At 47.2% G+C, this 16,051-nt stretch overlaps 1 protein-coding gene across 3 annotated transcripts in view; it reads right to left on the reverse strand.

The window, feature by feature from the left end:
- NCAPD3 (non-SMC condensin II complex subunit D3) overlaps positions 1 to 16,051 on the reverse strand; it is a 37,424-nt gene that overhangs the window by 4,723 nt on the left and 16,650 nt on the right. For 2 of the 3 annotated variants that reach the window (XM_059867193.1, XM_059867191.1), the window contains exons 17-32: positions 15,045 to 15,236; positions 14,670 to 14,767; positions 14,460 to 14,575; positions 12,987 to 13,094; positions 12,348 to 12,462; positions 12,149 to 12,256; positions 9,113 to 9,351; positions 7,132 to 7,211; positions 5,741 to 5,878; positions 5,287 to 5,420; positions 4,940 to 5,139; positions 4,412 to 4,522; positions 3,861 to 4,016; positions 2,960 to 3,129; positions 1,888 to 2,027; positions 682 to 759 (exon numbers count right to left, since the gene is read on the reverse strand). In XM_059867193.1, coding sequence (XP_059723176.1) covers positions 682 to 759; positions 1,888 to 2,027; positions 2,960 to 3,129; positions 3,861 to 4,016; positions 4,412 to 4,522; positions 4,940 to 5,139; positions 5,287 to 5,420; positions 5,741 to 5,878; positions 7,132 to 7,211; positions 9,113 to 9,351; positions 12,149 to 12,256; positions 12,348 to 12,462; positions 12,987 to 13,094; positions 14,460 to 14,575; positions 14,670 to 14,767; positions 15,045 to 15,236 — 2,183 coding nt within the window. The remainder of the gene's footprint in view (positions 1 to 681; positions 760 to 1,887; positions 2,028 to 2,959; positions 3,130 to 3,860; positions 4,017 to 4,411; positions 4,523 to 4,939; positions 5,140 to 5,286; positions 5,421 to 5,740; positions 5,879 to 7,131; positions 7,212 to 9,112; positions 9,352 to 12,148; positions 12,257 to 12,347; positions 12,463 to 12,986; positions 13,095 to 14,459; positions 14,576 to 14,669; positions 14,768 to 15,044; positions 15,237 to 16,051) is intronic. The other variant, XM_059867192.1, reaches the window with a different exon arrangement.

The following is a 16,051-nucleotide window of genomic DNA, read 5'->3' on the forward strand; positions in this document are numbered from 1 at the left end:
CTCCCAGAGCCAAGGAAGTGCTCAGCCTTGCTCCTTTGTGTCATAGCAGGCCCCCAGCTGGGTAATAATTAGGATGGGTAATAATTACTATAAATATTAGTTCTCCACGATTGCAGAAGGCTGATCAATCCTTTTATTCTACTAGAATATGTTATACCTGCTAAGAAGTTTGTAACCCTTACAGACAGTCCAATACAGCTTTGACTTAATTGGCCAATCTCTCCAAACACCATCCAGTGTCCAATTAAGAAAGCACCCTTTGGTAATAAACAAATCTCCACGACACACTCCACATGTGCACAACACCAGGTGCAGCAAGTGGAGATAAGAATTGTTTCTCATTCTTTTCTCTGATCTTCTCTCAGCCTTCCCCAGGAAAATCCTGGGTCTGTGGCTCTCTGTGGCCAGAGAGCTGCTGCCACACCTTTGGGCAGGGCAGGCTGCTGAGGAAGCACAACCACCTCCCTCTTCAGCACCCCAGAGTCAAGGAAGGAAGAAAGGGCACTGTTACCTCAGCATCCCAAAATAAATTCCCTCCTGCACTGACCCTGTGAGAGGCACATGGAGACTGCACTGTGCCTTCCCATGCACAGCTTCAGTTTTCTCATCCCTTGGGTTCAGGAGGGCTCTTCCTTCCTGCCAGCACTTAGATAAATAAATAATCCATCAGTTCCTACTCACCCTCTGGGGTGCTGATTGCTCTCCCCACCACAGCCTTGTTTCCTCCACTGGACTGTTGGCTCAGGCTTTGGAAGGAGCCTGGGAACAAGAAGGGAGTGAGTGAGATCTGAAATGCACTGCAGCTCTGCCTGGGGCTGGGCAGGGCAGTTCCCACCCTGCTGGTGCCAGCTGTGCCCGTGCAGGGCAGGGCAGGGCAGTTCCCACCATGCTGGTGCCAGCTGTGCCCATGCAGGACAGGGCAGGGCAGTCCCCACCTTGCTGGTGCCAGCTGTGCCCATGGAGAGCAGGGCAGTCCCCACCTTGCTGGTGCCAGCTGTGCCCATGGAGAGCAGGGCAGTCCCCACCTTGCTGGTGCCAGCTGTGCCCATGCAGAGCAGTTCTCACCTTGCTGGATGCCAGCTGTGCCCATGCAGAGCAGGGCAGGGCAGTTCCCACCTTGCTGGTGCCAGCTGTGCCCGTGCAGAGCAGTTCCCACCTTGCTGGCTGCCAGCTGTGCCCATGCAGAGCAGGGTCAGGGCAGATCCCACCTTGCTGGCTGCCAGCTGTGCCCGTGCAGAGCTGTGCAGGGCAGTTCCCACCCTGCTGGTGCCAGCTGTGCCCGTGCAGAGCAGGACAGAGCAGTTCCCACCTTGCTGGCTGCCAGCTGTGCCCATGCAGAGCAGGACAGAGCAGTTCCCACCTTGCTGGTGCCAGCTGTGCCCATGCAGAGCAAGGCAGGGCAGTTCCCACCCTGCTGGTGCCAGCTGTGCCCGTGCAGAGCAGGACAGAGCAGTCCCCACCTTGCTGGTGCCAGCTGTGCCCGTGCAGAGCAGGGCAGGGCAGTTCCCACCCTGCTGGTGCCAGCTGTGCCCGTGCAGAGCAGGACAGAGCAGTTCCCACCTTGCTGGTGCCAGCTGTGCCCATGCAGAGCAGGGCAGGGCAGTTCCCACCTTGCTGGCTGCCAGCTGTGCCCATGCAGAGCTGTGCAGGGCAGTTCCCACCCTGCTGGTGCCAGCTGTGCCCGTGCAGAGCAGTTCCCACCCTGCTGGTGCCAGCTGTGCCCGTGCAGAGCAGTTCCCACCTTGCTGGTGCCAGCTGTGCCCGTGCAGAGCTGTGCAGGGCAGTTCCCACCCTGCTGGTGCCAGCTGTGCCCGTGCAGAGCAGGACAGAGCAGTTCCCACCCTGCTGGCTGCCAGCTGTGCCCATACAGGACAGAGCAGTTCCCACCTTGCTGGCTGCCAGCTGTGCCCGCTGCCTTGGAGGAAGCTGCCAAGCTCCTGCCCACGCTCCTGCTGCGCTGCTGGCTCCTCTCCTGCAGTGCCCTCCTGGCCGAGGTGAGGATGGCCAGCGTGCTCAGGGATGCTGCCCTAGGGCACAAAGGGACAGTGGCTGGCACCTCCCTCTGAAAGCCCCAGTGAGACCCTGAGGGAAGATCTGTCCCCTCCCTCAGCAGCCTCAACACCTAAGAATGAGATTATGCTGCAACACTCGTGACTTTCAGAGCACTCTCTAAAGAAAGGATCAGCAAAGCAACTTAAATAAATGGAAATAGATAAATAAAATAAATAACATAAATAAATTAAAATATAAAATACAAAAATTAGAGAAACTCTAATATAAAAATAATATTACAATATAAATAATAAAAATAAAATAATCTAAATAAATTTTAAAATATAAAATAAGATATATACTCTAATATAAAAATAATATTAAAATAGAAAATATAAATACATAATAAAAATGAAACAAACAATAAAAATATTATAAATATAAATGAAAAAGTAAAATATACAAACTCTAATATAAAATATAAATAGTTAAAAATCAATATAAATAATATAAATAAATTAAAAATATAAAATAATATATAAACTCTAATGTAAATGTAATATAAAAATAGAAAATATAAACACATAATAAAATAAAAATAATCTAAAAATATAGAATAAACTTGAATATAAAATAATATAAACATAGAAAATATAAATACTTAATCATATAAATAATATATTATATATTAAATATATATAACATTATTTATATTATATAGAAATATAATATATTTATATTAAATAATATAAATAATATATAATCAGAGACAAAATATATAAGCTCTAATAGAAATAGTAAAATATATAAACACATAATGAAAGTAATATAAATAAATACAGACTATAAAATAGTATGTAGAATGAAATACTAAAATAATATGGAAATATAAAATATAACTAAATACCAAAAAGAAACAGAAATATGTAAGAAATGTACAACACCAGGTAACAAGAGGAGCCCCTACCTGCGACCCACCCCTGGCTGCTTCAGAGCCTCAGCACGAGGAGTGGCAAACTCCGAGGGGCCAGGGGGAGGGATGGAGCCAGGGGTGGATGGCCTCCCCCCCCCAGAGCACTGAGCACTGGGATGATTCTGGCCACCAGCAGCTGCAGCTCTCTCCAGAGATGGAGACTGCTGTGGAAAACAGGAGAAAAGGCTATGTCTGACAGTGGAGACAAGAGCAGAAAACCCAAGGTGCTTGCAGCTGAGGGTTTCAGAACTGCCCTTTGTGGGATGGAGGGAAAGGGTGCTGGGGAGGAACAGTTTATTGGCCAAAATTTTACCAAGAAGTGAGCAGGGACACAAATGTCCCAGTTTAGAGATCTATAGAGAGATCTATATATATAAATACTCTTCTAAGGTCTGCAGAGAAATGAACTTCCAGGGTAGAAGTCAACTCATCTTAAGGTAGGGATCTAAAATAGCTCAGGACAACTGACTCAGGCACATATTTATTTCTTTACACTGAATTTAAAAGAGTATCTCATGACTGGGACGGGTTTGAACTTTCACTTTGTAGACACCTGAAGTCAGGCAAAGTGAACTCTTTTTGTTACCAGTTTATCATTCTGGGAACAGAGAGAACACAACATTTAAGCCCAGCCAGTGCCAAACTGGACTTGCTTTTCCTTTAAATTGAATTCTTTCTCCATTAATCATTTGCTGCTCCTCTTGGCTTTGTTTGTTGATGTTCTAAGGCTATTAAATGACTCTGAAACCAAAGCTTCTGTCAGGAAGTACAAAGAGGGAGGAAAAGCCCTGATAACCATCCTGCTCCAAGGGCAGGGTCCCCAGGCAGGGCCTGGTGTTGGGAGCACACGAATTTGAGCAGAGGAGAGATGTACAGAGTTAATGGCAATACCCACCTCCCTGTGGGCTGCTGAGAGCTGCTCTTGCTCTGACTCCTTCTCCCTGGCCAGCTGCTCTTCATATTTCTTCATGTCATACTCCAGCTCGGCTGCCAGCTGCTTGTCCACAGCAAAGAAGTCTTTGATTTCATTTCGGTAATCTTGCATCATTTCCTGCAGCAACAAGGAATGTTTGGATCCCTTCAGAAATCTCCCCCAGCTACTGATTCACATCCCCATTCAGATCACAGCTGCTTGGGAGCGAAAGGAAACACCAGTTGGTAGAGCAGAGGTGTTTTTAACAGACTGAAGAGTTTTAACTCCAATTTGTTCTTCAGAACATGGAAAAGCTTTGCAGCGTTCGAGATCTCTTCCTGCCCACGTTCCACACTGAGAGCCTCATCTACAATCCCTCTACCTCCCACGTTATTTAACACAGTGGCAGTGTCACAACATCCTATCTTCTGAATTCTCCCTCCTCAGAAGGCTCTTGGTTGTGGCAGTGGCTGCCCATTAACTCCAGAGAGGATCAAAACAGCGCGACCAGCAAGAAAAACACTTCCCCTTACCCGCAGGCAGTTCATCAGGTCCTTAAGAGCTGGGATCCTCTTCTGCTCCATCAAGGACTTGAGTGATGTGATTATTGGGATGATGTTTTCGATGAAATTCTTCTTTTGAACCTTTTTGTGAACAAGGCATGAACAGTTGTGCGAGGCAGCGAAGGAGAAGCCACTCTGCGGCTCCACAGAGGAGTTACCCCTCCACAGCCAGGGAGTCACTGCAATTAGGGCTGCTCTTACACCACACACATGCACAGAGGCTTTTAACCTAAGTGGAGCCTTTTCAGATGCATCACTAAGTCACTCAGATCTCACAGTGAAGGCAAATTGCCCAGAGGTGCAGGAAAATCATTGCTCTGCTCAGAGGGGTGGGGAACAAACCCAGCTCAGCACAGCTCCTCTGGCTCCTGGGAAATGCACTTCTGCTCCCTCCACCTCCCCAACAAGCATCCCTCACAAATTCTGCCTTCATATTGTGCTTTTACAAGACACAGAGCTGCCCAGCCCTCTCCCCACAGCACAGCAAGAGCCCCCCACCTGCGAGATGAGCTTTTTCTGGGCCACCTGCATGACAGCATTGGCCATGGCCATCTCATCTTCATCAGCCTGAATGTCTTCCTCAGGTTTGGACCTCATACTTGAGAGCTTGATTTCTTTGCAGCTGAGGACTGCAAATGTATCTGAGAGCAGCTCGCTGCCTTCCAGGTCCAAAGGAAGGACCTCATCCACAAAGCAAGCTGGAAGACACAGGCAAGAAATAATTTGGTTTTCCAGAAGCAGCAGTGATGGCCAAGCCAGGAGGATAAAACACCTGCACAATGAGATTTTATACAGACACCAGGGTTTTGTTTGGCAGGTTTTTAAAGGCATTTTTAAATCTTTACCTAGGATGCTGTGGCTGATCTTGGTGGTGATGCTGAACCTCTGCTCATCTGTGAAATGCTCCAGCAGGAAGGTGTAGATCCTCATCCTCTTCTCCTTGTTCTCCTTCCCCTTCAGAGAGAAGAGCTGCTTCGCCCTGTGGCAGAGCACATTTTACTGAGGCCCAAATCACATTATGCCAGCTCCCAGGAATAATGAGACCTTAAATCAGCCAGGGATATTTGCATGTCACTTTTAAGACCCATAAACCTGCTAGGACAGCACACAGTCCTACAAATTACCCACAGCAGTGTCACAGGGAAGGCAGCACACAACTCAGCACTGCTTCCCCTGGCTCTTCTCCCTCTGTTGCATGGATAATTACCAAGTGCCACAAATGCTGTGCTGTCACTGAGAGTTGCATGGTCAGACAGCCCATAATTTAGCAAAAATTAGTCAGGAATGTGCTCAACTGACCTCTGGCTCTGGGGGAACCTGTTGTACTTCTGGTGTTTCTCGTAGCTGTTGAAATGGAAGATGCACTCGATGAAGTGCTGGGAGAACATCACAGGGTTCCTCTTCAGCAAGAGATGCACCAGGCAGAACTCTGCAAACCTGCAGAGGAGGAGAAGGAAGAAATTATCACTGGATGGTTTCCAAAAGCCACCCCTGGAGCTGTGTAGGGCTCTCAAGGCAGGAGGATGGTCTCTCTCAATACCACATTTAATTCTGGCCCAGCTCACTGACATCCACCCTTTCTCAGAGGGACAGACATCTCCAGAGGGACAGACATCTCCAGAGGGACAGACATCTCCAGCATCCACAGCACTACTCATTTTTATGGCCATTAAAGCAAACTGAGTCAGAAATAAATCTGAACCTGAATCCTGTCACAGCATTTTAATTATTTAAACAACCTGAGTTCCACTGGGGCTGAGACACAGCACTCAGCAACAAGTTAATCACCAAAGGTCCTGCAAGAGCTGCAAGGCAACCCCAGGCTTGAAGAAAGTGGTTTTGTCTGGATGCAGTCTCCAAATGCAGATGCAAAGGAAAAGGCTCCCAAAGAAATGGGAGGAACACGATGCTGCAATACCACCATCTACTGGAAAGACATTTTTAGATATTCAAAAGACACTGAAGAGAAAAGGAAAAGTGAATGGTAATTGACAAAAGGTGGATGGTTCTGGAAATATCCATCTCAGATTGACTGTTCCAGGCAGAAGTGAGCAGCAAGGTGTCCAATGCCCCCCTGTAACCCTAATTTCTACATGAGCTCCCCACCTAAGAGAAACCTGCCCCATTCATTTCTCACAAAACAGAGCAGCTGGAGACCTTGAAACCTCCAAAAACTTCATAAAATGCACTTAAAATGAGAGTGCATAATTCCTCTGACACATCATTTGACAGGTCATTCCTCTGACAATTACAAGATGTGGCAAAGGGCTGAAAAGGCAAGGCATGGAACATAAGAAAAAGGAAACTGCAACAAAACATTTAATCCTAGTCCTAAAACAAACCCAGCACTTGAGACAGAGCCAGTCAGAAAACCACAAGGAAGATTTCACAAGGGTCTGCCTCAAAAATTCCTTTTTTTCTGGATAACTGAGTCCTAAATAGAGCAGAGCTGAATGTTTTGAGGACAGCCAAGGACACTCTTTGATGACCTGGACACTCTTTGATGACCTGGAGAGAGGCTCATCCCCTCTGCCACCACTGCAGACCCTAAAGGAAGTACAGAGGTTAGAGGGATAATCTGCTTCATCACTGGAATTTCTCTTGACAGTATGAAGGTGCCAAGACTGAGACAGGTTTTGAGACATCACTGACCTTCAACTCCTCCATCATTTCACAGCTGGGATTTTTACCTGGCAATATCTGGGTTTGGATCCACCAGGACACTGACAAACCGAAAGAAGAGGCAGTCCTTCCATTTCACAAACTCCTCCTGTGAAAATCAGCAGAAATCAATGACCTGAACCAGGAAAACTTAGTGTGAACCTCCAAACTGTAGTCAGGTAACCGAACAAGCTGTAAAACCTCAGCCAGGGGCACATAAAACAAACCCCAAAACAAGCCCAAGTATTTTGGGGGATGCTCTAAGCAGCATAAACGCTACAAGAACACATCAGGGTTTACCCCAACAGTTTGAGGGGTGTTGCAGCTGTGCTTGCAAGCTACAGACTTCATTCAAAGATGTATATTTCACATAAATCAAAATGGATTTCTACTCTGGAAAATTTCCACTCTGTCTCACCTGCAGGAGGTTGGTGAGCAGGATGAGGGTGACTCCTAATTTAGCCAGTAGTTGGAGTGGTGTTGCAGCTGTGTTTGTAAGCTACAGACTTAATTCAAAGATGTACATTTCACCTAAACCAAAAGGGATTTCTACTCTGGAAAACTTCCACTCTGTCTCACTGTAGCAGGCCCAGAGCCTGCAAGGGCTCCCTGGTGTTCAGCAGCCTAAGATAGGAAATGCCAAATCACGATGACTGGACCTTAAAGCCCCTCTCTTCTGCCTTCAGACCCTTGCTTATCTCTCTGTAAGACTATATTACTATTGGACAATTTCCAAAACCCCTGAACCCTGTATAAAGAGCTACTTTTGCCCAGTTTGTTAGAAGAGCTGTCCCTGAGACCTTTGCAGAAGACTCCAATAAAGACATTGCTGTGCAACCTCACACAGCCTTCTCCTCTCTCTCCCTGCATCTGCCTGCCTAGGCACCTAGCAAGCTAAGAGCTGAAATCACAATGAGCTGATAATCACTAATAAAAGAGCTGATATCACTGAAGCTTGCTAAGAACTGCTTGGGAACTCAGGCAGACAGCCTGTGCTGAGCAGGACGGAGCTACCTGGACCCCACTGCAGCCTCCTGGGGACACCCTGAAACCCAGCAGAGGCCACATTATCTCACCTGCAGGAGGTTGGTGAGCAGGATGAGGGTGACTCCTAATTTAACCAATAGTTTGAGGGGTGTTGCAGCTGTATTTGTAAGCTACAGACTCAATTTAAATATGCATATTTCACTTAAAATGGATTTCTACTCTGGAAAACTTCCACTTTGTCTCACCTGCAAGAGGTTGGTGAGTAGGATGAGGGTGACTCCTTCATTAGCCAATAGTCTGAGGGGTGTTGCAGCTGTGTTTGCAAGCTACAGACTTAATTCAAAGATGCATATTTCACTTAAAATGGATTTCTACTCCAGAAAATTTGCACTCTGTTTCACCTGCAAGAGGTTGGTGAGCACAATGAAGGTGACTCCTAATTTAGCCAATAGTTTGAGGGATGTCGCAGCTGTTTGCAAGCTACAGACTCAATTTAAATATGCATATTTCACTTAAAATGGATTTCTACTCTGGAAAACTTCCACTTTGTCTCACCTGCAGGAGGTTGGTGAGCAGGATGAGGGTGACTCCTTCATTAGCCAACAGTCTGAGGGGTGTTGCAGCTGTGTTTGCAAGCTACAGACTGAATTCAAAGATGCACATTTCACTTAAAATGGATTTCTACTCTGGAAAATTTCCACTTTGTCTCCCCTGCAGGAGGTTGGTGAGCAGGATGAGGGTGACTCCTTCATTAGCCAATAGTCTGAGGGGTGTTGCAGCTGTGTTTGCAAGCTACAGACTTAATTCAAAGATGCATATTTCACTTAAAATGGATTTCTACTCCAGAAAATTTGCACTCTGTTTCACCTGCAGGAGGTTGGTGAGCAGGATGAGGGTGACTCCTTCATTAGCCAACAGTTTGAGGGGTGTTGCAGCTGTGTTTGCAAGCTACAGACTGAATTCAAAGATGCACATTTTACTTAAAATGGATTTCTACTCTGGAGAACTTCCACTTTGTCTCACCTGGAGGAGGTTGGTGAGCAGGATGAGGGTCTGCCTGCGGATGAAGGGGTGTGGGTCGCGCAGGCACAGGGAGATGTTGGGGATGTATCTGTCCCCCAGCGAGGTGTAGCGCACGCACAGGTCGCACAGCACCAGCGCCGCGTTGTTGCGCACGGCCACGTCCGGCGACACCTCCAGCTCCCGCGCCAGCGCCGCGATGCACTTCTTGGCCAGCTCCTCGTGCTGCAGGCACAGCTTCCCTGCAAAACAGCCCCTCTGGTGACGCCTGGAATTGCAGGGTTTTGTGGTTTTCAGAGCCTGTGCTGCATTAGGGGGCGTGTCCCAGAGTGCAAGGCAAGATGGATTCTGTTTGCCATCTGTGTGGCAGCTGTCTGCTGCTCAGTGGGCAGTTTTCCTTATCTCTTCCACACCCACACTCTCCAGGCAGACACCTGCTGATAACAGGCCATTGGATGTCCCTGCATGGCTGATAAGAGCTACAGCATCCCATTGGGAGATGTGAGCTCAGGGGGAAGAGCCAAGCATTCCTACCTGGATATAATCTGGAGATTCTGGAACACCAGCACGGCTTCTCCACTGGATTTCCCAGAGGAACAGCAGCTGCCTCTGCCCCTGGACCTTCAGAGGAGAATGCACCCTTCTCCAGGATCCCTGCTCCAGCAGAACCACCCCTGGCACTGCAGGAGGGCTGAGCCACAATTCCAATGGGACTGCTGCCAGCACCCTGACCCACAGGGTGTCAGGCTGTGTTCTGGCTCTGGCAGGGTTGTTGTTTATTTTATCCTTTTATTTCCTTTCCTATTAAAGAACTGTTATTCCTGCTCCCATATTTTTGCCTGAGAGGCCCTTAATTTAAAATTTATAGCAATTCAGAGGCGGGGGGAGGGCGTTCACATTCTCCATTTCAGGGGAGGCTCTTGCCTTCCTTAGCAAGCACCTTTCTTTCCAAACCAAGACAGCACAGCTCTAAGAGCCGTGTAAAGTCTAGTGAATTCTTCATATCGTGGTCAGACAAAACAATTTTACTCTAGGCATGAGATCCAAAGACACCCAACAGCCTCAGGCCCCAAAAACTATAAACAAAAGTGGACTGGGGGGAAGCAAACTATGAATTACTTCATTAGCTGAAGCTGTAATTGGAGTATTAACCTCTGATATGCAAATAGACCAAACTTAAATCTGTCTGAAAACCTCATTGTGGCAGTCCTATTTTCTAGAAAAATCCCTTTACCCACAGTTCTTCTCCTGGGAAGTTGAGAAGCCTCAAAGAAAAAAAGGAAAACAAGAATTATCTGATTGCTTTTCCTGTGTTTTGCTCCTTTGCAATGTGTTTAGAGATTGTTTCATTGGTTTCACGTGAATTGTTTTGACTCTTTGACCAATCAGGGCCAAGCTGTGTCAGAGCTCTGTTGAGAGTCACAAGTTTTCATTATTATCTTTTTAGCCTTCTGTCTGTATCCTTTCTGTATTCTTTAGTGTAGTTTAGTATAGCATTCTTTAACATAATATTGTATCATAAAATAATAAATTAACCTTCTGAGAACATGGAGTCAGATTCATCACTCCTTCCTCTCTCTGGGAACCCCACAAATACAAGACCTCATGAGCTTTGTCCATTTTGGGTCCCTCTGTAACCCTGCCCAAGGTGTATCTATTAAAGGCCTTTAATAAATTCCCACTTTATTCCCTTAACTCTGTCTAGCCTCTGTTCTAGGCAGCCACTCCAAGGCATCACCAGAGCAGCAGAGCTGGGATAAATTCTCCTTCCCAGCCAGCCCAGCTCGCTGCCTCCAAAACAAGCCAGGGAAGGAATCAGGAAGTAAACAAGGGAATAAACAAGAAACTCATGCTGGAACTTGATGAGCAATCTGCATGATCTCTCCGGGAGATGGTACTTCAAGTTCTTCCAACCTCCCCTTAGACCTATAGAGTGGGTCTCTATGCCAAATTCCCTCCTTCACAGCAAACTATTTCTGTGTACAGGGTATTATTCAAAGCAGCTAAAAAGAACAGCCCCAGCTGTCATAGGCATAGCAGGGAGACACCCACCTCTGAGAGCATCACTGAACCAACCTAAAATAAAATAGCCTGCAATAGTTCTAACATCACTTCTCCCTGTTCCCAAGCTCTGCACAAAAGTACTAAACTTTCCAAAGCAATTAAGGGAAGAATAATGCAGCCTATCTGCAAAAGAAACTTGCTCCTAACCATGGAAGTATTAAAAGCCAGAACTTTCACTTGGTATTCCTCAGAATCCTGGGAATGCAGCAGGCCAGGCTTCTCTGAAAGCAGCGTTTCCCTCACGTTGAGGAGAACAAGAATTTGAGTGCAGTCATCCTGCTCTAAGCTACATCAACAGCACCAAGTTTTCTTCACCCTCTCTGAAGCATCTCACAGAAACTGAGATGGATCCTTCAGCACCCAGCTCTGAGTACAAGGACAGCACAGCTCTGGGGGACAGTGCTCATTAGTGGTCACTATTAATGCATTAACCACCTGCAGAAGCAGAGCTGGCAGGGTTCTGATGGTTTGCCCAACTTGTTTCCATGGATATTTGCATTGCTAAAAGCTCCGAGCTGGGCTAATGCCAGCAGAGCTCTGGGGCTCTCTCTCACAATTGCCAGAGCTTTACATGGAACTATTTAGGTTGGAGAAGACCTCTGGGATCATTGAGTCCAACCTGTGACTGATCCCTACCCTGTCACCCAGCCCAGAGCTCCGAGTGTAACATCAGTCATTCCTTGGACACCTCAAGGGATGGGGACTCCAAACCTCCCTGAGCAGCCCCCTCCAATGTTTAACCACCCTTTCCATGGAGAAATTCCTCCTCATGTCCAACCTGACCTTCCCCTGGCACAGCTGGAGGCCATTTCCTCTTGTCCTGTCCCTGTTCCCTGGTTCCTCCCTCCTGCCAGGGAGCTGCAGAGTGACAAGGTCCCCCCTGAGCCTCCTTTTCTCCAAGATTCTGGGCAGAGCTTCTCCAGAAAGGCTGAGACACACAAAGGCCCATTTTTAGGGCAGGATGATGGCACTTACCCAAAGTGATGAGTGCGTGAGCCCTGACCACGGGAGGCATGGCTGAGCCCCTGAACTGGGACAGTGGCTGGGAGCTGGGGATCTCCTCACTGTCTGTGCAAGCAGGCACTGGAAAGGAACAGGTCAGGGATGCAAACAGGGCCTGGCACACAGGGGTGCCTGAAAATGCAAAGCTAAAGGCAGAGGGAGAGGGGCTCACGTTGGTCCTCGCTGCCAGAAGAGGCCAGGATGGACTGGACCACGAGGAAGATGTGTTTGTCCACCTTGGCTGGGCACAGCTGGGCAGCCTCCCCCAGCAGGAAGAGGTGTCTCACCTGCAGAGAGAAAGCAGCACTGCAGTCAAAAGGCAGAGGCTGAGCTGCAAATTAAGCCAGCAGGAGTCGGTTCTTCTCCAAAAAACAACTCCAAATTCCCTGAGTGCTTTCAAGGCAGTGGCTGGAGAAGAGAAGGGGAGGCTTTGGAACAGAAATCCTGGGTGGGTGGGTGGGTGTGTTTAATATGCTCCAACACCCCTCCACCCCATCTAATGAGACTGAAATACTCCTCAAAGCATTCCATGCATCTCTCCCAAACAGCTCATCTCAGAAGCTTGAGTGGAAAAGCAAGGAAATAAAACCCACGTCATTTATTAAAAATACATGGGGTGCCATATCCTTAAAGCAACTGCAGTGGGCTCCCAGGCCCTTAAATACAAGATTTCATCACACACACAGGCCCTGCACATTCCTGTGATCCCAGCTCTTGGCATGGATTTCGAGGAACACCAGCTCCAGTCACCCCTCCACCCTTTAAATAATCCTTGAAGGGGATTATTTAAAACAATAATCGCCAAACTTACCAAGAGATCTTCCTGCAGCTGCCCTGCTCCATCCTCTCTGAGGACTATGTTGGAGATGTAGCTCTCACAGGTGGACACCAAATCTCCACACACCTGGTTGAGCAGCTCCTGTTCAGTAATTAAACACAATTAATTCAACACTTTATTAATTAAACAAAAGGTAGCTGTAATATCTGTCCACACATGAATCCATAATATCAAAGTCTTTATGTGCTTTTAATAATCTGGGTCCCATTAAAATCAATCTGACAGTGCCTTAGAGCTTTAAAATTCTCCCTGCACATCAAAGGACGTGTGCAAGTGTCAAAACACCTTGGAAAATTTGGCTTTTAATGATCCACAGGCCCAAGTTTACTTCATTATAGAAATCACACAGACTTAAACAAAAAGGATTTAAGCGACTGTTTCATGTGCACCCAACACATTGGAGGTGTCTGTGGGAATTTTTAGATGTTGCTTGAAAAAAGCAGCTCCATTAACCAAGAAAACATGATGTGAATTCCAAAGAGTGGAGAGGAAACACAGGAAAAGCAGATTATCTACTACCCTGTGGTGAATATAAAGCATCATTTCTGGTTTTTCCACCATCTAAAAGTGGTAATTTTAATAATCAATTACATATATAAGAGGTAACTGTTAGATTTAGTGAGGTGACCAACTACAGGAACATTTGCATTTCATTTTAAGCCAACACTCCGTGGTGGCTGTACCTACAGGGGAGGATTTTCTGACTGTCAGTTTAAAACCCCAAAAACCACCCACCCCACCCTGGCTGTTGAGGCACAGAGGGTTCAGCTCTGCCCAATATTTACTAAACTTATTTGGGATGCTTATTATAAAAGAGCTGCCATCTACACTGAAAGAGAAATATAAAACAGACACGAAGAGAAAACATCAGGGACAGAGACCTGCATCAATTTTGGCTTCTTTGCAATTGTGTCCAGGCTGAGACTTTTATTTTACCAACAAAATATGGCCTAACTTCCCACTCTGGGAGCAGAACAGAGCCATGGCATAAAACAAATGGAGGCAGAAAAAAAATTAGGAGCAAGTTATTAACTCTGTTTGGTCTCCAGGAAGAGGTCTAGGAAATATGTGTATTTCCAGCAGCTCTGATGGAGAATACAGAGATTACAGCATAAATCTGTGGCTTCAAGCTGGACCAAGCACAGCAACAGGTTTCCTTTAGGAAATTTCTTTTAGGAATTCTGTAAACTTGGACAGAAGGCAAATGCAAGGAGTTTCAGAGGTGTGGGGGGGAATACATTTGCAGGCAGAAGATTTCTCACAAGCCCAGGCTTAGCCCCAGGATGTTCTCAAGTGCAGCAAAGAGGCAGAGCTAAGCAGAGCAGGCTGGAGCTGCTGGAATCAGAGCCCCTTTTTTAGAACTCATCATCCCACAGCCTGCAGACAGCAGCAGACACCCCCTGAGTGGGGAACAGGCTGTTTTAAAAGGAGTATTTTAAGTCCCACCTGTGTCTCCTCTGGTGCAGCTGCAGAGGCCTGGCAGAGCCTCTGCAGGGTCTCCACAGCTGGGCTGATCACCTCCAGGGGACACTGGGACTCCTTCAGCCACCTCTGGATGCTCTCTGGAGATGACATCACACATAAAACCAGCATTTTCTAAGCTGTTCAAGTGTTTGTGGAGGCACAAAACCTCTGCAGGTGGCCAGGGCCACTCACCCTTCAGCCCCTCACAGCTGCTCCTGGGGAGGTGCTTTGCCACGTGCCCAATGACACACAGGACATGTCCCACGGTGCCACTGCTCGTGTTCTGCTGCCTGCAAAACCAACAGTGAGCTCGGAGCCACCAAAGCACAGCTGAGCACTCCTCTCATCTGGGACATGCATTATTAAGGCAGACCTGTCAAAGCCAATGCAAACTCAGAGGGCTCGAGGAAAGAGCTGGTTACTGCACAGATCTCGAGGCCTTTGCTGGATTTCCAGCTGCAGGAGTGACAGTTTGAAGGAAAAACTGGGATTTAAGCAGCTGCAAGGCAATCTGTGGAAGGGCACTGAGGGCTCCCTGGCAGAAGGGAGCTCAAAGCACACACTGACCTGCTGATGCTGTCCCAGGATCCAACAATCTTGGAATAATCCAGCTTGGGGGAAGAGCCAGCCACCTTGGCAAGCAGCATCCAGGCTGCCCTGGAATGCTCTGTCTCCACGTGGGACATGACATTATTGACAAAAGTGGAGGTGAACTTGTTCTGCTTGGACCACATAAGGAAGGCTTTGCTCAGGTAACGGCTGCAGGGAGGAAAGGAAAGTTTAGGGAGGAATAAAGAAAACAGTCAGGAAAATCCAATAGAACAAAGCTGCTATTGCCTGGCATTGCCACAATTCACACTGAAAATTTCCACATCTACACATATTTTCACTACAGAGCTGGCATTCCTACATGGATGTTGGGGCAGTAACACAGAGGGTCCAACTGGTCCCATGACACATCAGGAAATTATACTGTCAGCAATTTGTAACCAAGACTTTTCAGCAGTTGCTACTTAATACCCAGAGTCATAATGATGTCTCGGGTTTAGCTTTTCTATTTTTCATATTCTGTGCTGCTTTAGTGTGTGGGTCTAGGCGTCATATTATGGGATGGTGAGCTCTGTGCACAGAGCAGGGAGACAAAACAATTCCTGCTCCAGCTGGGCACCAAGGACAAATGATCCAAATCTCAGCCCAGGAGCACAAACCCCGTGGGCTGGAGAGAGAAAAACAAGGGTGGGACTGGCTGGGCTAAAGCTGGGATGGGACAATGAACTGCAAGGGGCAAATGGAGCAGAGCTGATCCCAGGGAGAGACCCCGGGAGCGCTCGTGCATTTTGGGACCATTTTGGGTCATCTTGGGGTCATTTTGGGGCCATTTTGGGGCATCTTGGGTTCATTTTGGGGCCATTTTGGGGCATCTTGGGTTCATTTTGGGACCATTTTGGTTCACCTTGGGTGCATTTTGGGGCCATTTTGGTTCACCTTGGGTTCATTTTGGGACCATTTTGGTTCATCTTGGGTTCATTTTGGGGCCATTTTGGTTCATCCTGGGTTCATTTTGGGGCCATTTT

The sequence above is a fragment of the Haemorhous mexicanus genome, chromosome 24 (assembly GCF_027477595.1).
Source record: "Haemorhous mexicanus isolate bHaeMex1 chromosome 24, bHaeMex1.pri, whole genome shotgun sequence".
Classification (NCBI taxonomy): domain Eukaryota; kingdom Metazoa; phylum Chordata; class Aves; order Passeriformes; family Fringillidae; genus Haemorhous; species Haemorhous mexicanus.